This window comes from Canis lupus, chromosome 13, assembly GCF_011100685.1.
Source record: "Canis lupus familiaris isolate Mischka breed German Shepherd chromosome 13, alternate assembly UU_Cfam_GSD_1.0, whole genome shotgun sequence".
Classification (NCBI taxonomy): domain Eukaryota; kingdom Metazoa; phylum Chordata; class Mammalia; order Carnivora; family Canidae; genus Canis; species Canis lupus.
In genome coordinates, this window is record NC_049234.1 from 9,318,018 (window position 1) to 9,338,371 (window position 20,354).

Sequence of the window (20,354 nt, forward strand, 5' to 3'; positions counted from 1 at the left end):
AAGGATTGGTGAAAGAATATGAATCATGTCATTTTAAATTAACTAAATAAATGATAACAGATCAGTTTGTTGATTATAATATGTGAATTGCTTTAATTAGCTCATTTGTGTTTTGCTAATTATTTTTGTTTGAGGAATATGTTTTTCTTTCAAATACAGATGGATTCTTTGGAATTAGAATGGCCTGTATTTTCTGAATTAAGGCTGTTTTTAATGATTCAAAATTGTGAATTTTTAGAGTCTAAGTTGTTCTAATATACAATGAGTATTATACTCCCTGCTGTTTAAAAATTCTGTCAATTGTATGCATTTATTAGTCTTAGAATTAAGAGAATCAACTTTTCCAAAGTAGAAGCATTCTGTTGCCTGGGTAAAAGACCAAGAATAATCAAGAATGTTGAATGCTGTAGGAACTTGCTTATTGGATATTTAATGTTTTTGTTAGCTTTTTTATTGATGCAGTGACAGGAGGAAATCCCAGTGTGAGAGGATTAGCCTAGTCTTAGTCAGTTTTCTAATATTGCAGCATTAATGCTAACCTCCATCTATAGGCAGGATTTTTTTTTTCTTTTCTCCCTTAGTTCTTCTCAATCCGAAGTATATACATTGTTTTGTTTCTTCTTTCTGAGGGAATAGAATCAGATTCTCATGTGCATATTCTTACTGTGTATGAATAACTTCATTCTCATACTACAAATAGCTGACACAGGAAATAAAATAGAATGAAGACATTTATGTCTTAGCTTTGCCCAGGGCTATATGTATAATGTGAAATGGAGAATTAAGGTAATTATCTGTTATTTGTAGTAAAACCAGAAGGTAAAATAAAAGTAATAGCTATCATTTAATGAATGTGTACTGTATTCTGGGAACCATTCTTCAGTTCTCTTCTGTGCTCTGGCTGTCAGAATCTTTTTTTTTTTTTCTATTAGTAAATTATTTTCTGAATCATGTTCATATAGATGTATATATGCTTATATGATCACATATGTAAACATACTCAGGATTATCTTATGTATGTGAGAGTGGTAGTGCATTTGGCTTAAATGGTAATGTCTCCATCTTTCAAAGCTTTGTTCTAACATTTATTTTTATTTTTATTCTGGTATAGTTAATATACAGTGATATATTAATTTTGTATTCCATTTCTCATAGCTTTAAAGTCAGCATTTGTAAAGTATACGGTATATAATTTGAATAACATGAAACTGAATTTTTGGAGAAAAACAAAACAATCAACATTAGTTTTATTTTGTCCCTAAAACAGATGACAGTTATTTAAAATTTTTTTGTGACTTTTGAAGATATCATGATTAAAAGCATTTAAAAACATTTCAGATTAATCAAGGAATTTAAGTTAAAGAAATACCTAATGAAGAAAATTTGGAAAACAAAGTAAAAAGTAAAGACAAAGACCAGAATTATGTGTAATTGCATCACCTTATCTATAATTTATATTTTATTTTCTTTAGTACTTCTTGAAACAGAAACCTAAAATAGAATTATTTTTATAGTTTATGCTTTTCACTTAATCATGTTTTAACAGACATTTCCTATCACAATAAATATTTCACAGTGTGATTTTAATGACTATATTACTCCATCTTATTGATGTACTCTAATATTTTTAATCAGTTTCCTAGAGGAATAGATATCTTTTTTTTTTCTCTCCCTTTTTTCATTTTTACTGTAATTCTGTATTAGTTTGTTTCCTTGGACTAAATTCTTAGAAATAGAATTACTTGATTATAAGATACGCACATTTTTAGTGGTGTTGATAAATCATTCCTGTTGTTCACTAGAAAGATAGTTACCAGTTTACTCTCACATCAGCAATTATTAGATCCCCCTAACACCGAGTGCCATTATTTTTTTCAATCTTTGTAAATTTTTATAGGTGAAAAATTGGTTACAACTTTGTAAAAGATTTTTAATAGCTCTATGTATAAAGGACAAAAAATAAAGAATACAAACCTTTGTCCTGTCAAAAATATATCCTTGTTATGTATCTTTTTAATATTGATTTTTAACTTACAGGAACTTTGTATTTTTATATAGTGAGATATATCAGTTTTTATTGCTTTCATGTCCTCTAAGAACTACATAAATATATCACCTCTGTTTTCTTTTTTCTTTCTCAGTTTAACTTTTTTGCATGTGTTTCTAATATTTCTGTATTTAGTTCTAAAATAGGCTATAGTTTATTTTTAACCTATTATTTATTATTTGGTTCACCTTGAAATGGCCACGTTCAGTATTGCTTTGAGTCTCTAAAGAGTCATTGAGATAGAGTTGAATGTATACTTAAGAGAAATGAACTGAAAAATCGCAAGAAATCAAGAAATATAAAGACAGAAAAGCATCTGAAAAGTAACTAACTCTTAGGGGAAATGATAATTGTGTTCGACCTAGTCTTTTATCTTGTATCACAAAACTCTTTTTGGTCTTGAAGCTAGGTGTTTACAAAATGACCATTTATTTTTTCTAATTGACCACAGAGGCAATTTTCAGGTTTAGGGTGAGTGGAAAATAAATATCTCTATAGTTTTTAAACTATATGAAAATCAGAATCTGTTCATTTGATTCATTTAACCTGTTTGGGCAAGTCATTGTAGTAAGTAAGGGATTTTTTTGTTTGTTTTATTGTTTGTTTTTGGTAGAAAAGATGAGTTACTGTGTTACCAGTTTAGTACTGTTTTGTGGACACGGTGGCAAAATGTAGCAATTTAGGAGTTGCTGGATATATTTATCATCTTGCCATTCTTTTTTTGCATGGGAATAAGCTACTTTAAGCAGCATTGCTACTCTAGATCTAGAGTTTTTACTCCAAATAAATTTCCAAAGTAGAATGTTCATATAAGCCTATTCATTGTTGTTACAGAAATCAGAGGATATGGAATTCTGCTATGCCCTTTTTAAAAATATCTTTAAATTTTCTTTATATTTGCTTCTGATTTATAAATTCTAGCTTCTATTCAGCGATTGCAGTGGTATATATCATACCAATGGATCATATTGAGACATTTTACTTGTTTTAAATATAAAAAGTTAGTTAAAATGTGTACATTAGTACTACCAGAATGTGTTATAAACAGAAATATGTGTTTTGAACACAATTTTTTTTTTACTTGACTTGTAGTTAAAACTAGATGTTGTATCAGCAAGAAGCGATTAATAATATAAAGTAATTATGGTTGTGGCTGTGGTTCCTTTTTGTAGGTCCAACCTTACTATTAAAATTCTATAACAAATGGAATTATCAAAATCCTATAAGGAAAAATCATAATGTTGATAAAGCAATATGGGGATAAATGTGTGACTTATACAAATGCTTTTAAAAGTGAAGAACTGAAGAACTATGAAAACTTTAATTATTGACTCTGACATACTAATACTAGTGGTTACTTTAAATAGATTAAAATAATTTAAATTCTATAATCAATGAGTCATTGTAATGAATTAACGTTTTTATGGATTTGGAATGGAATTGGCTGTGTACTGTTCTTGGGAGAATTGAGAAAATGGTCACTCACATACTTTCCAATATGGTTTAAATACTCTTGAGTGAACTTCTGTTCAGAAAACTGTCTTGGACCATCTTCTGCTTCTTTTAGCTCTAAGTTTATTTGATTCTATACTTTATCCACAAAATTAGTTTGATTTTATACTTTGTGAAATTAGGAGAAGGGATCCTCCTATGTATAAATATATCCAGCAACTCCTAAATAAATTTTGAGAAAAATATCTTGGCATTCATTTTTCAGTAGACACTCCTACCTATTTTATCTTAGTTAATACTGTATAAAAACGGGAGTCATAGTTGTGCTCAATCCATTTGAGTCTGTAAGAATATTTATTCTTAGCATTAATATGAATTTTTTGTATCATCTTAGTAAAAGGAACATATTTAGAAGGGAAGTGTTTAAGGTAGAGACCACTTTCTTCTTCTCTTACAGAATGATAAATATATACCAGATAGGTAATCACAATACTTTTGTTCTAGACATTTATGTAATCATTCAGTCATTTATTATATACCTATCACATGTCAGGAACCAGTGCTAGGTTTTGGGTATAAAAATGAAAAAGACTAAATAGCTGTATGATCCTTGATAACAGTATGTATATATAAATCTAAAGTGCTATGATTTTGGTAATCTACAGGGTGTTTTTGGTTTCTCAGGCCCTTTTAGTTTGATTGCTGTACCCATTTTTATGTTACCATTGACCTCTTCATCACTACCATCATTACCATGGTTTTTTATTGTGTATAGTGCATAGAGGCAATATGCAGAGTGGTTATGAGTAGGCTGTCCAGAGTGGCATCGCCTAGGTTTCAGTTAGTATCTCTGTGCCTTCTCAACTATAAAATTTTGATAATTTCCTGCTTCCTCGAGTTGTGGTAGGATTAAATGAATTAATACATATAATACACCTAGAGAAGTGCGTGGTACATAATGAGCATATAAGTTAGCTGTTATTAGTACATATATGTGAAATTGCAGTATGTATACTTTGAAAAGTATATTAGACTTGGTGTGAAGATCGGTAGCTTTGTATGTTGGTGACAAATGCCAAAAATAATTGTAGGTAGCCGTTTTCTGTTAGCTACTGTCATCACCTTTCATGGGGAATAAACTTTAAAACACCTGTGTTCTTTAGGATTTCCTATAAATAGTGACGATATTTACATTGCTTTAAACATAAAATGCATTAATGGGAATTACAGTCACATGGTGTAAAACCATTTTTCCAGAGCCCTTTGTAGCAGTCCTCTCCTCAGGTTTTGAGGAAGATGTTTTTGTTTCTTTACCACATAATGAAATAGTAGTAGAGTACGTATCAGAACCACTAACTTGATCTACCTTTCATGGGTTTAAAATTTCTAACTTCATTATAATTTTGTATTTGACAAACAAGTAATGAAAAGTCTTTGTAATACAATGTGTGGTAGATAATGTCACTAAAGGATTTTTGTGGATAGTATTTAATAAAATGTTTATTTCCTTTTTACACTTCAGCCATTCAGATATTTTATTAAGTGATCAATGGGCTTGAAGTTATTTTATATGTAACCTGATACAAGATTGTGAAGTCTGTGTTGTGAATAATGTTTGGATTTCATAATAGTAACCCAGTTTTAAGAATGTAATATCTACTGATGGTTCATAGGCTGCTTTAGAATCTAAGCCTTTGTTATTTGTATTTAAGAATTCAGCATAACAGGCTTTTTATTAATAAAGCTTTAAATTTGGGGAACAAAATACCTAATATCACAAATTGTTTTAAGATTATTTTCAATCACTGTTTTAAATTATTTTTAAGTTATTTTAGCTAAGGTGGTATTTGTAACTTTTAAAATTGATTTTTCATCTTCATATTTTTCAGCTATGCTAAAGCAGCCTTTTGTTTAGAGGAGCTAATGATGACTAATCCACACAACCACTTATACTGTCAGCAGTATGCTGAAGTAAGTGCTCTCAAAAACAACATGTATATGATTTTATTTTTGTTGATGTTAGGTATTATTTTGGAACTAAGAACATGTCCTAAATGTGAGGCAAGTATATAAATATTTAAAACATCTGATGAAAACTGTAGGTTGTAAAAGATTTAAGTTTTTATTACTATAATGGGAATATGACTTTAAAAATAAAAGCACTTACTTAAAACAGTGAAATTCTTTGTATTTTTTATTGTATACTCTTTAATTTTGAACTAATGATGCCTTAATTGTCACCATTTAATGGCTTCTGAAACATTTACAACAATTATGATTTTTAAATCCATATTCTAGGAAACATGTTAAGATCAATATTTTTGGAAGTAGGAAGTATTTATTTTACTATAAAGAATAGTAATACAATTGAATGCTATAAGGCTAGGATTTCATTAATAAGGAATGTCAGGGTGACTAGAAAAGGGCAGCTCCTATTTAAGTATAGATTTAGAATGCTGCTAATAGAAAATATAAAGTTGTTAGGCATTTAGGCAGCTGAAAAATAAATTATATTAGCTTTTTTACGGACAGCATTTTTTTTAATTAAAAAATTTTTTTTAGCATTTTGTTTTAAAAACTACTCTTATGATCTTAGTGTTCGTAGAATAGAATTTTCAGGGAGATTATGCTTTAAAATTTAGATTAGCTTTAACAACTTTAAGATGAATTCTTTTAACATCTTGCATTTGTTTACAGAATATCTGTTTCAATTACTAATGCCTATGGTATGATGAAACATGCTATATTTCAAAGTAGTAAAATAAACAGATTTCAGCACTCTGCAATTTCTAACAGGTTAAATATACCCAAGGTGGACTTGAAAACCTCGAACTTTCAAGAAAGTATTTTGCGCAGGCACTGAAACTGAACAACAGAAATATGAGAGCTTTGTTTGGGCTTTACATGGTGAGTAAAGATGCATGTTTAATGTTATTTTATGAAATCTGTCATTTAAAGTCCATTAACTATCCCATCCAATCACTTCCCTCTTTTTTTTTTTTTTGTATCTTGTTGATAAGATTATTTTTTCCCCTCTAGTTAAATACTGAAGTTTTATTTTTAAATGGTAATACATCCTATTTGATATTTTATTATAAAATGTGTCCTATTGTATCCGAATTTGTCTACTCTATTAAATAGTAGCAGATATAAAACCATATTATGTATTTTAATTGTTTTGATATTCTTGGGTTTATGCCCAATATTGTATTTCTTACCTTAAATTATAATTGTATGGCAGTTTTAAACTACACAATAAAAGACATTAGGTAATAAAATTTCTACTGTCAAAACTTTTCTTATGGTACAAAAAAGAGCTTGGGAATTGTGGGAAGCATGTAATTAAATATTTCTGTGGTTTATGTATGCCAAGTGACGAGCTTAGAAAAGTCAATTAACAAGAGCTATGGGAAATAGAGGAAGAATTTGCTGAGCTTTAAAATATACATAAAATGAGCCCCTCTCTCTACAATTAGAAAACTTTTTTTAATAGGCCAGTTCTTTGAAATTTTAATTTATCCTGATCTTTTCAAGGACTTTGGATGAATGTCTTATTGGGGCTCAGTGAAAAAGAATTGATTGCAGAAATAGAGGCAGGAAGAAATATAAATGAAATCATTTTTAGGAAAGGAATAGCAAAATATAATTAGAAAATGGTTCAAAGGAATTTCAGGAAATTTTTCCTAGATCTACCAGTGCCAATTACAATAGGTTGGAGATAGAGTAGCAGTGCTATCTCTTTATCAAATAAATGAAGTACTAATTTTAAAAGAATTAGTATTTAAAACAATTATTAAATTACAAATCTATTAGTATTTTAAAACAAATTATTAATGATAGTTTATATATAACACTTTATGTGCTAGGCATTATTTTAAATCATTAAATCCTTATATCAACTGTTTGAAAAGATACTATTATTACTACCATTTCACAGAAAGTGAACCTAAAACACATAGAGGTCTAGTGAATTTGTTGAAAGATATCACAGACTTACTAAGTGATTGAGCTGGGATATCAGCTTAGGCAGTTGATTCCAGAGTCATTCTCTTAATCACTGCATTTGCTTAAATTTGTACCAAGAAGGTGATATTAAAGACATAGAAGTATAAAAATAAGATTTTGGTCAATAAATTCCTCACTGACTAAGGAGGAGAGAAAAAAAGACCCTGTTAACACAAGCTAAGTATAAAAGAAAGGCTTAATTTTTTTTTAATCACTTGGACAAATCCTCTTAAGAATATGATATATTTAAGCGTAAGATAAAAGATCTTCCTCTCTCAAGAAATACAAATATATGCTTAAAAATTAGTATATAATTTTGGTGGTTTACAGATTCTTTCATGGATCCTAGATTAACAATCCCTTGTTTAAGTACGTTTTTTAAAAGGAGAGGATGGATCAAATTGCAGTGATTCTAATTGGTACTGTGGAAACATAGTTTGGAAACTCTTGGTAAACTGAAAAGAGAACTAGATTGGAAATGAAGATCTCTTTCTATTTTTAAGGCTTTCATAACTTGCTTTGGTCAAGTCAAATAACTCCTATTGGACTTAAATTTTTCTTCACTTACTAATGTAAATTGGACCAAATTATTTTTGAAATACCTTTTTACATTAATATTAAATCATTCTATAATTCTGACATAGGAAAGCTGAAGTAATACAGTATTAAGTAACTAGAAATAATAATTTAATAACAAGAAGTAATAATGACCTTCAATATTCTACTATTTAAGTGATACTCTACAGTATTTAAGTATTTAATTTTACCTTTAAGAGTTGTGGTAGATAACTAATAAATTTAGGTATTATTTAAGATGCTCTCTCTTTTTGTCATTTTATTCTGTATTTTAAAATATATTTTTATTTTTAAATAGTAATTTCATTCCACTTTATTTTTATTTTAAAAATTGTTTTGGTACAGTTTTTAAAAACCCTTTGTTTTCCCATTGCAACTAAGATCCTACATGTTTTTTGGTTGTCTTGGCTAGAAAAAAGGAATTTTGTTTTTGATATTTCTTTTTTGTTTATAGTCGGCAAGTCATATTGCTTCTAATCCAAAAGCAAGTGCAAAAACAAAAAAGGACAACATGAAATATGCTAGTTGGGCAGCTAGTCAAATAAACAGAGCTTATCAGGTCAGTATTGATAATTTTATATTATCATATAGGTGAGTTAATATATTTCTTAATTGTTTTTTCTTTCATCAAACTAAGAAGCCAAATGTCTGTCATTGAACTTTTATGCCTTTGAGTCTTAATCAGATGTGTTTTAACTGTAGAATTAACTTGTAGGATCACTTGTTTTTCTTCTTTTTTCAAAAGAAGTCCATTACTCTTATGATCCCATAAGTAGCCCTGACCATCTGGAAATTTCAGTAGTCAGCATTTGGGAAATAAAAAGTAATTTTAAAAATCCAGAAAAGGTAAGCAAAATCACAGTGTATTTCAGAATCAGATTGGATATGTGAATATATTATTAATTAGAATATCTCAAGTTATTAAAAGGGAAGAAGAAAAGCCTAAAAGGAAGCTCGTCAGACTATATAAAAAATATTTTTGTACTCTGCTTACATGTCAGATCTTATCTGAAACTTCTCTACTCATTTCTTAGTTTTCTGAAGCTTGTCCCTAAGAGATTCTTCAGGAAGAGCTCATGGGAAAATAGTATCTTCTTAGATCTTGCATGTTTATAAACTCTCTCTGTAGTCTTTATATTTCTGGGATAATTCGACTTTTTTTTTTACAACCTTTGACTTACATTTACTTACCTTTAACATGTTCCATTGTGTTTTAGGTTAAAATATTGCTGTCAAGAGGTCTAATCCCATCCTGATTTTCTTTCCCTAAGTGACTTAGACTTTTTGTCTGGATGTCCAAAGGAGTTTTTTCTTTAACATTAAAATCTGTTAGTTTCACTACAGTGTATTTTGTTGATTGTTATTAGGTCAGTTTTCCCAAATGCATATTAGTCCCATTCGAAATGTAAATTTAATCCTCTGTTAATCTGATAAGAGTTGCTTTTAGTGTTAAATATTTTTTCTGTTTACTTGCCTAAATTTTTTTTCCAGCTCTCTAACAGTTTATTGGATTTCCTCTCTCACCTCGTTCCTCTATCATTCATTTTCTTTCAAATCTTTTTCTGTCAGTTTGGTTTTTTTCCTCTAGTAATTTTTTTATGGAGTTAATCTGTATTCTTTTGTTGTTTTCCTTGTTTAAATCAGATAGTTTTTATTGGAAGAAGGTTTTTGTGGAGTAAGGGTGTCGGAAATAGGATAATTTTCCCAACTTGACTTTTTATGACTTCCTCTTTGATGTACAGAACTTAAATAAGACCTTCTGTATACAGTCTTTCTCAGAATCAGTGTGGTTCAGAAAGATTTTCTGGCTTCGGCCTTCTTTTCTACCCCTAGAGCTCTGTAGATCTTGAATTCTGAGGTGTTGCCCTCAGCTTTAAATGTTGCATTTTGTTGTTAGTTCTTTTATTTTATTCTGGGATTTGCTGACTGTGGACATCACTACCTTTCTCTTACCCACTCCTCTCCCTTTAGTGAGCCATCTCTCCCTTTGTGTTTCTGCCCTATTCAATTTGGTTTCAGTTTCTGGTGATTATCCTTCAGTGTGAGATTTTTTTTTTCCTTCCTAGAAGAGGGTGTTTGCTGGACATTTCAGAGTTTTTGAGGTTGTACACTATTAGGGTTGCTTAACGTCATATTACATGCAGCTTTTAACACTTACCTTTGATTTTCAGCCTTTGGGACTGTCCTGGTTTTTCAGACCATTTGCAGATTCATCAATTCATAACTTTGTTCATTTCTTCAACTTTTAGAGTTATACGTTATTCATCCTACCATACGTAATCCTACCATACAGCTGTTGATCTTTTGTAGGTCTTTCCACTATTGGTGATAAAACCAAATTACAGGGTTTTGGAGTATTGCCTGTAATGTAGGTTTTTTTGAAGATGTTTTCTTTGGGCTTGTTTTTTGTTACTTTGTTTTGGTACTGTTTCTTTTTGTACTCCACCTGGTTGGAGAAGGTTGAGGAGATTAAAAAAAAATCAGTGCCCTCATGATCACATTTTTTAAAGTCACTTGTGTATTTTTATTATATATAATAGAGAATATTAATTCTTTTGGCATATTGTAAGTCAGAATATTCATAAATATTAGCCAGGCTGTGCTTCTTTAAATGTAGTTAGTTTGAGATAGCACAGATCATAATGGGTTTCCATAGTTAGTAGGCCGAGAGAGAGAGAGAGAGTGTGTGTGTGTGTATATGTGTGCATGTGTGAGAGAGAGATTTAAAGATAAGACTTGGATAATATAAAACTAAGGGTATGCAGACTATGTCCTTTTTTTTGAGATATTTTTGAGAAACAACTAGCTGCTCAGAGAGTGCTTTTTTTGACATGGCATGATTATATTTTTAAAATCAGTTTTCAGGGGATCCCTGGGTGGCGCAGCGGTTTAGCGCCTGCCTTTGGCCCAGGGCAGGATCCTGGAGACCCGGGATCGAATCCCACATCGGGCTCCCGGTGCATGGAGCCTGCTTCTCCCTCTGCCTGTGTCTCTGCCTCTCTCTCTCTCTGTGTGGCTATCATAAATAAATAAAAATTAAAAAAAAAAAATAAAATAAAATCAGTTTTCATTACAACATATATAGAAAAAAGAACCCAAGTAATAAATATACATTTCAGTGAATTATGCAAGGTAAATGTATCCATGTCAAGAAATGGGAACATTACAGTACCCCAGAGCCCTCATAGTACATCCTCTTAATTTCTACTTCTATTAACCTCAAGAGTATTGATTCATAATCCCTAGTTTTGGCTTGTTTTTGAACTTTATAGTATCATAGTATGTATTCATTTTTGTCTAGCCTATTTCACTAATATAATTATGACATTTATCCCTTTTCATGTCTAGTTCATTTATTTTCATTGTACTATATAGTCTGTTGTATGAACTATACTACAATTTATCTAGTCAGTTGTTGGTAGGCATTTGGGTTATTTCCTGTTGGGGGCTATTTTGAATAATGCTATACTGAATATTGCTGCAGTCTTTTGGTATACATGTGCTTCTGATGAGTGTATGCCTTTGAGTGGAAATACTGGGTCATAATTTATTTTCCAAATTAGCTTTTTATAGTCCCACCAGTCATGTTTGGCAGTACTCATAGTTCCACATCTTTACTAATACTTGGTCCTGTCAGTTTTTGTAATTATAACCATTCTGATACATGTATAGTGGCATCTTAATGGTTTCATTTTTCATCTCCCTGATGACCAGTGAGATTGAGCATTTTTTCATGTTTATTGGCTATTTGAATATCCTCTTTCTTGAAGTCTATCTTTTTAATTGATTTATGACTTTTTATTTTGTTTTTTAGTTTTCTGATTATGAGCTTTTTGTTATACGTGCAGAAAATTTCTTCAATTGCTTACCTGCTATCTCATGATTTTGATGAGTAGAAGTTCTGAAGTAAAAAATGTTCATTTATATTCTTTTATGGTTTGTGCTTTTTGTGTTTAAGAAATTGGTTGCTACTCATAGTCATAAAGATAATTTTGTGTGTCTTGAGAGTTTTTTTTATTTCTTCTACCTTTTATATTTAGATCCATAATCCATTTGGAATTGATTTCTATGTATGGTGTGAAATAAGGGTCAATTTTCCCCCATGTAGCTATCCAGATAACAGACAACTGGATAACAGACATCTCTGTTCTGTCATGAATCCCATTCGTGGAAGCTAGTATCACCATGTAGGAGTTATGAGAAGAACACCAGTGCTGGATCTGTGTTGTATGTCTTCAAAGTTTGGTTCTGACATTAATTATTTATGCAGTTTGGGATAAATTGTATACTATTTCTGGGCATAGGTTTTCATCTCCAAGATGGCTATAGAAGTTTTCTGAGGATTAAAAGAATTAATACATAATTTTCATCAAATTGCTCTAATATGTATTATGTTGTTTTTAATAATTACATGCTCCAGGTTTACTTTGTGATGCTTGCTGTGTTCATTGCAAATATGACCACAACAAGAATGGTTATAAGAGCAAATTCTTCTAGAAAATTTCTTATGAGGTATTTTTCCTATTTTAGAAATAAATTAAAGCATTGAAAGATTAAATAACTTTCCCAATTAACATAGCTGGTTAATAACAGCTATTTTCAAACCTAGGGAGTCTGACTCCAGAGTTGGTGCTCTTAACAGCTACAATAAACTGCCTCTATAAAGAAATGTCAGGTATAAATGTATCTGAAACTAGAAATGCAGTTTTTCACTCTCCTCCCAGTTATTTTCTCGTGTGAACAATTGAATAATGTGAACTAATTTCAGAGTTTAGTTTTGTTTTACTTTCTCCCTATCTCCTTCGTAATACAATGCCAGACAAGTATGCCCTTTTCTGCCTTAGGAGATGCACCTTACCACTGGACATGAATCTGTTATTTCAGTATTTTAAGCCACTGTTTGTAGATCTAAACCCTGTTAGTAATATTTACCCCTGCCATTCTTTTCTTCTTTTAAATTTTGCCTTACTAGATCCATTCTATTTATAGATTTATAAAGTCTTTGTTCTTTGGAAAGACCTCTAAGAATGTCATTGGTACTCTTCAGTATTTGAGTTTTACATCATAAACTCCTTAGTCCACAGAGATGTTTTACACATCTTTACTGAAGATGTGATTTGCTTTCTCTTGACTCTATAGGAAGGGATAGAAAAAAGAACTTTTGCCAATTTCTATCATTTTTAGATACCACTGCAGGAAGGTAACGTATCTCTGTTGGTCGTGTCCGGTTTCTGTATAGCAACTTCCAATACTCCTCAACTACACCTATCATGCAAAATTTATTTGTCCCTCGGCACCACTAACAGATTTTAAATAAAATCTCTTTGTTCTTTTAAAGCTTGTATATTCTGTGCTTTCTCTTTAGAGGTTTTGTGTTCTTTCTATGAATCAGATTCCATAAATATTTGTATCCATTACCTTTTGCTAACTTAGTGATTTAAAATAACAACTTATTTGCTTATGATTCTATAGGTAGGCTGTTTAGCTTGGACTCAGTTGAGTAATTCTGCTCGTCTCGACTGGGCTTATTTATATTTCTTCAGTATGCTAGTGGTTGATGGCCTCACTTAAATTTCTGACTTTGGCTGTCTGTCAGCTGGGAGGGCTGGGCCTCTTGTTTCTCATTTGGCAGGATAACTTGGACTTACTCATGTGGTGGTCTTAGGATTCCAGGAGTAGCAAACAGTCAAACTCTACTGTGCAAGGACTTTTTAAGTCTCTGCGTCACATTTTCCTAATTTTCCATTGAGCAAAACAAGTCACATGGTCAACCCAGATTCAGGGGATGTAATACTTCACCTCTTGGGAAGAGAGATATGTGGTCATTTGGCAATTTATTATACTATTGTAAAGCTTCATAGTCCCCACCTTCTGTTTTCATTTATCTTGCCTTTTTCTTTTTATCTGCTTTATTGAAGTATGATTTATATACAGTAATGTACATACATTTTAAATGCACAGTTGAAGTATTGACAAATGTATACACCCTTCTTACCATCATCCCATTGAAGATATGTAGCATTTCTGTCACCCCAGAAAGTCCTTCTGCCACTCTGCAGTCAGCCCCTCCTGACACTACAGACAAGCACTGATAGCATTTTTATGACTATGAATTAGTTTTGCCTCTACTAGAACTTTATATAAATGAGATCATAGGTTATGTACTCTTTTGTGCCTGGCTTCTTTCACTCAGTGTAATGTTTCTGAGATTGATCCATCCAGTGTTCCAATTTATTTATCCTAGTACTTTGTCCACCCATATTATTTTGCACAAATTATGCAAAGGTAAATTTTAACCCAATTTATTCCAGTTACCACAGTGGATAAATTATTGACCTTTGAGTTTGATAAAAAAGTTTTTATTTGACAGTGTTTTCTGGTGAGTTTTCTTTAAGATCCATAGAGAATTATGAAAGGAGAGTTTATTTAAGCAAAATCTAACTGTATGAAAACAAAAATGCAGTATTTGTGATTAATATGGAAAATATAACTTTTAGAGATTGACATTTTAGTAATTAGATAAATCTCTGGGATCTAATTGAGAATTTTATGACTCATGTCTAGGCATATAAACAAGTATAAAGTATATAATAAATACTCCTTATTATAATGTTTTTCTAGGCATTTATAAATTAGAGAAAATGAGATTTTAAGAACTGGTTTTCCTTCTTTCTTTCTACTTAATAATGAAACAGAATATGGCTACTACTTGCTCTTCAATTAGGTAATTGGTTTAGCATGTTCAGTAGAGGCAGGCAAGTTTGATTAATGCTCATGAAAAACTTTAATGTGAACCTACTCACAATAATTTTCCAGATAAATGCTTCTTTGGTACACTGTTAAATTCATCTGTGCTAGCAATCCATATGTTATTTATGATTGCAGAGGTGATTCTGTTTCTATCCTTTTGGGAAATGGAAAATTAAATCATGATTTGAGGGAAAAATAGGATTCCGGCTTAATCAGTTAAATTGCCATATAATTCTGGAATAGACAAAATAATTGCATGTCAGGCAAAATTTGAAGTGATAGATTTATATTTCCAACTTTCTTTTTATTTGTTCTGACACAAATAAGTTTGGCTTATTCTAAATTGTACTGGCCTGTCATAGTGTTGACACACAATCTTAGGTGTTTTTTTTAATTACCTAATTTAAAAAATCACAAATTTGTATTTACTATTATTATGTTTAAGTACAAATCAAGAAAAGTGCTGTATTTTAAAATAGTGGTTATGACTTCAGTTCTACAGAAATTTTTCATTGTTCTGTTTTGCTAATTAAAAAATTGGAGTTAATGTTACTATGTGGTATCCTATGTTGGTCAGATCCATCAAAGCTTTTTCTTAGAATTAGTCCTTTAAATATCTGATTAAGACCATTCCTGTTTACTTTGGATAGGCAGTAGTAAAAGAAAAGGCTTTCTGTTCTTGGTAAGTCCTTGTGAAAGTGAATTTATCAACTAGATAATAGGAATAATAACACACCTCATATCTTTTAGTCACCATCGGAAATTATGAAAAGTCAGAATTTTAATTGTATTGCTATTACCATATTTTGTAATTAGGAATTGTATATTTAACATTTGAATTCCTTAGTAATGTCTTATAAAAGGTATAAAGTGATCTTGATTCCTATGAGAAGCTTTTTTCTTCCCCTGGCATTTCTCTAGAAATCCCCATTATTTACTCTATCAAATCAAGATTCAACCATAGAAGCTAATGGTTTAGGAAGTAGAAGAATCATGATGTTAACCTGCAGCCAGAGAGGTCAGAGGCAGGTTACCAATTCCTGAAGTCTATTGCTTCTGTGATTTTACCTGTGCTTGATCACTTAATCTTTCTCAACAGGTCATGAGAAGTTTGCCAAATTAAGTTAATTACAAAAGAGAAGGAACACATCATAAATCAAGTGCTAAGTGCTTAAGACAGCATTGGTATTTGCAGAGAAAATCAGTCACTTGAAAATGTATGAGTGCTTAGACGTATAGTAAAAATACTATATTTTGCTAATAGCAAATGTTAATCAATACTTTAAACAGGGGTACAGAGAATGTTGATATAATAAACCTTCTCTTACCCCCACAAGGAACATTTATTTAGTAAATCTGTAGTATTCAAACTGATAAATGATGAGAATTGTCAGTCTAGTTAGAAAACTCATTTTGAAATCAGCATGGGGTATTCAAGTGTTTTCCTTACTGATTATGTGCATTGTATTGAATTTAATATGCCATGAATTTGCTTTTAAATATGCAAAGATACCGTTTTTAATGCATTGTATTTTGTTTTAATTATAAAATCCAATCCCAATTTGGTTTTATAAAATTACAACTTTATAAACTAGTAATGCATATCTTAAAACATGTTTACATTATTTTAATATGTAACAGAGTTTTTATTTTTTTTGTAACGTAGAGTTTTATTTGACAGCCTTTGCTGCAGAAACATATCATCTAGTCCACTAATAATTCCAGAAACTTTTTAAAGATTGTGACTTAATTTAATTAATTTTAGAGATGTCTTACAACTTGAAAATATTTAATAGAAAGTACTTGTACATTTACATTTTACTTTGAAATTGTAAATATTTTTTAGATGTCTGACAAGTAGAAATGGTTTACATTTCTACAGAAGTATAAATTTCATTTGTAAGTTAAACTTTTTATTTCATGAAAGTTTCTAGTTGAAAGAGGATAGTTTTAAAATCAAATTTATGTTTTTATAGGTTATCACACTAAAGCATTTAAATTGGCCAATTTTGCAGTGAAATCATAGTGCACTTCAACTAAAAATGAAACCTTAATGAAAATGTAAAGTCCAAATTTTGAACTTTGATGAAAGAAATTAAAGACGACACAAGCAAAATGGAAGGATATTCCATATTCATGGATTGGGAGAACAGTTATTGTTAAAAGGGTGCTTATTGCCCAAAGTAATCTGAAGATTTAATGCAATCCCTGTCAAAATACCAACAGTATTTTTCACAGAACTAGAACAAATAATCCTAAATTTGTATGGAGCTACAAAAGCCCCTTAATAGCCAAAGCAATCTTAAACAAGAAAAACAAAGCAAAGCTGGAGGTATCACAATTCCTTCAAGTTATTCTACAAAGCTGTATTAATCAAAACAATATGGTCCTGGCATAAAAATAGATCAGTGGAACAGGATAAAAAGCCCAGAAGCAAACCCACAATTATATGTTTAATTAATCTTTAACAAAAGAGGCAAGAATATGTAATGGGAAAAAGTTTCTTCAACAAATGATGTTGGGAAAACTGGACATAGCTACATGCAAAAGAATGAAATTGGACCATTTTCTTATACCATACAGAAAATAACTCAAAATGCATTAAAGAGTAAATGTGAGACCTGAAACCAAAACCATAAAAATCCTAGAAGAGAGCACAGGCAGTAATTTCTCTGACATTGGCTGTAGCAACATTTTTCTAGATAAGTTCTGGAGGTTAAGGAAATAAAAGCAAAGAATAAAACCCAAATTTTGTTTTATTGAAGAAAAGATACTTGATTTCATGCTAGTGACAAAATAGATAATGTTAACTCTTGTCAGCAACATAAAGGTAAGATTATGAGTTTGAACCTGCCATGAAATTGGGCCTAATTGCATTTGTTTTTTTTTAAATTAGTTTGCAGGTCGAAGTAAGAAGGAAACTAAATACTCTCTTAAGGCAGTTGAAGACATGTTGGAAACACTACAGATCACCCAGTCTTAAGGTTTCAGACTCTTTCACATTACATTTCACAACTGCACAGTTGAACTTATTGGCCTGTGACTTATTTACTAAATGCCTAGTGCTATTTATATACTAATTTTTGTTAAGAGGGCAATTGTAAAGAATGTTTATATAAACCTAAAAATGCCTTTTATTGCTAAGCAGGAAGATGGAGAAAGTCCATGGAAGAGAGATTTAACAAGATTCATATTGATTGTACATCATTCTCTTCATATCACACATACAGAACTTCTTTTAAGCCACAATGTGATGTAGAAATCCCATAAATAAATCATGTGATTTATTAAACTTGTGTATGAAGATTCTAGATTCTTTTTTGTTATACTCAAGTAGTGAATATGTTGTTTTAGAACTCAGTTTCTAGCTAACTCCTTATTTGTGAAAAGAAATAGATAGCATGCATACCAGACAAGCAAAATATTGGCAAATTATTTTGATTTCTCTTTATAGTGTTAAGTTGGATTTTGCTGTGCATTCCAGTGGGTTATTGTTTTATGCACTATAATATTATTCTGATAAGTCTTGCTTAATATATATCATTCTCCAAAGTTTAGTAATATCTCTGTAAAATTTTTGTTTTGCCATAGGCCATAACTGAGATTTTTTACCTGTAAGCAGTTTTAAGGTTCATATAATAATCAAATTTAACCTTTATGAAAGTTAAAGTTATTAAACTTTTAAGTATAAACTACATAAAAGAATATTAAGACAACATAGTAGAGATTAAAGAGATTTCAGTGAAAAAAAAGGTTTCAGTGGCTGAGTTATTTTTACTAGGGAAAATAAAATCTAAACTATCTTTAGGGGCAAAATTTTTACAGTTCTCATATTTCATTACTTCCTTAATAAGAATTTCTCTTTCCTTTTTCTCTTTTCATGATAAACAACCATTATACTACCTTCAATAGTGTTTTGCATGTTTCAGTGGAATAGAAAGAAATTTTGAGACACTTTTAAGAACTTTATTCAGACACAAATCAGTTTTTAAGATAGGCAATTAGCCATTCAGGGCATGTATTGGTAGTAGTAGTAGTATAATTAGTAGTAGTAATAGTATAGTAGTATACTAGTATAATAGTATAGTAGTAGTATAATTTACATATATAAATTACATGTTCTATGTATCGCATACATGTATAATTACATATATAAATAGTTTACATATATAAATAATTAGTTCTGTACCATTAGTACAGAAACTTCTACATACTTGTCATTGCTGGATTTAGGCAAATGGGGTTGATGGAGGAATTGACAACCTGGAAGTCTTTAGGAAGAAAACTATTGTCAATATCAGTTTTTAATCTTTTGAATAATTCTGTTAGTAAATTATTCTCCATATCTGGTCTAATTCTTTTATTTTGCAGTCTTTTTAGTTTTATTCTGCCATGAGAAGTGAGCAGAATGTAAAATTCCCCACATAAAGATAATTCTTATCAACAAATCTTTGTTATCACAAGATACACTCTCTTTTGCCCATGAATTTAGTAACTGCATTTTCAACGTAATCACCCATCTCAGATTTGTTTGCTATAAAGTGCTCATATATTATTCCACTACCTTTCTTCCCTCTAACCTCGTATAAGTCACTAAGGTAGTGTTTACTTTAGCAATTAAATTTGTGTGAGGTAGTGCCTTTTATAATCATCAGCCTAAGTTTCAATTTATTTTTCTAATTTTAAAACCTGCTTGCCAAGAATTTTTTATGAAATACATTGTTAATGTATATAAATTTAATAAACCTCAGTTTAAGTAAGTGTACTGATCATCCTATCGTGGCAGATATTTGCCAACTGCTTCTACCACCACTTTTTCCTCATTAACAGTATCTTACATTGTTCGGTAGGACCAGAGATCCTTGTTCTTCAAGGAGATAAGGACCTTACTTTACCTCAGCCCTAGGATATATATCATGATTGATCTAAAAAAACAGAGGTGATTTCATTTCTTATGGTCTGTGATATGCCAAGGTAGTACTTTTTGCAGTGAAGGAAATCTTCTGTTATTTGTGGTGTTCTGTATGGTAGCCACTAACTAACTGTATGTAGCTACTGAGAACTTGAAATGTGGCTAGTAGAAATGAGAAATTGAATTTTTAATTTAATTTTAATTTAAGTAGCTGCATGTGATTCATGGCTACCATAGTGGGCAGTGCAGATATCCAGAGTGCGGGCATGTTACCTATTTAAGGCTAATAAAATGAACAGAAGACTATTGGGAAGGGTTTTCCTTTCAAATTAAAAAGTCAGAGCTTTATGAAGCTTTTTGCCTCTTTCTCTTCCTTCAGGCCATGAGTGTAGTCAACATGTTTAGAGATACAACAGCCATCTTACAACTATGAAACAATAAATAGGAGAATGAAAGCTACCTTTCAGAGATGACTTTGTAGAAAGACTAGGGAGAGCCTGCATCCCTGATGGCATATTGGATACTTGAACAAACATGAGTTGCCATCCTCTGCACTTATCACATGAGAAAAATAAACTCTCCATTGTTTAAGACATTGTTTGGATTTTCTTG

General features: G+C 30.7%; 1 protein-coding gene across 7 annotated transcripts in view; it reads left to right on the plus strand.

The window, feature by feature from the left end:
• Nucleotides 1–20,354, plus strand: part of EMC2 (ER membrane protein complex subunit 2) — a 402,125-nt gene that overhangs the window by 26,639 nt on the left and 355,132 nt on the right. For 5 of the 7 annotated variants that reach the window (XR_005368539.1, XR_005368538.1, XR_005368540.1 and 2 more), the window contains exons 8-10: nucleotides 5,389–5,470; nucleotides 6,296–6,406; nucleotides 8,535–8,639. Coding sequence is in view for 4 of the 7 variants with exons in the window: in XM_038555336.1 (XP_038411264.1) it covers nucleotides 5,389–5,470; nucleotides 6,296–6,406; nucleotides 8,535–8,639 (298 nt within the window). In the remaining 3 variants the exon portion in view is untranslated. Of the gene's footprint in view, nucleotides 1–5,388; nucleotides 5,471–6,295; nucleotides 6,407–8,534; nucleotides 8,640–17,726; nucleotides 17,815–17,978; nucleotides 18,135–20,121; nucleotides 20,341–20,354 lie in introns of those variants that run through there. The other 2 variants (XM_038555339.1, XM_038555338.1) reach the window with 2 other exon arrangements.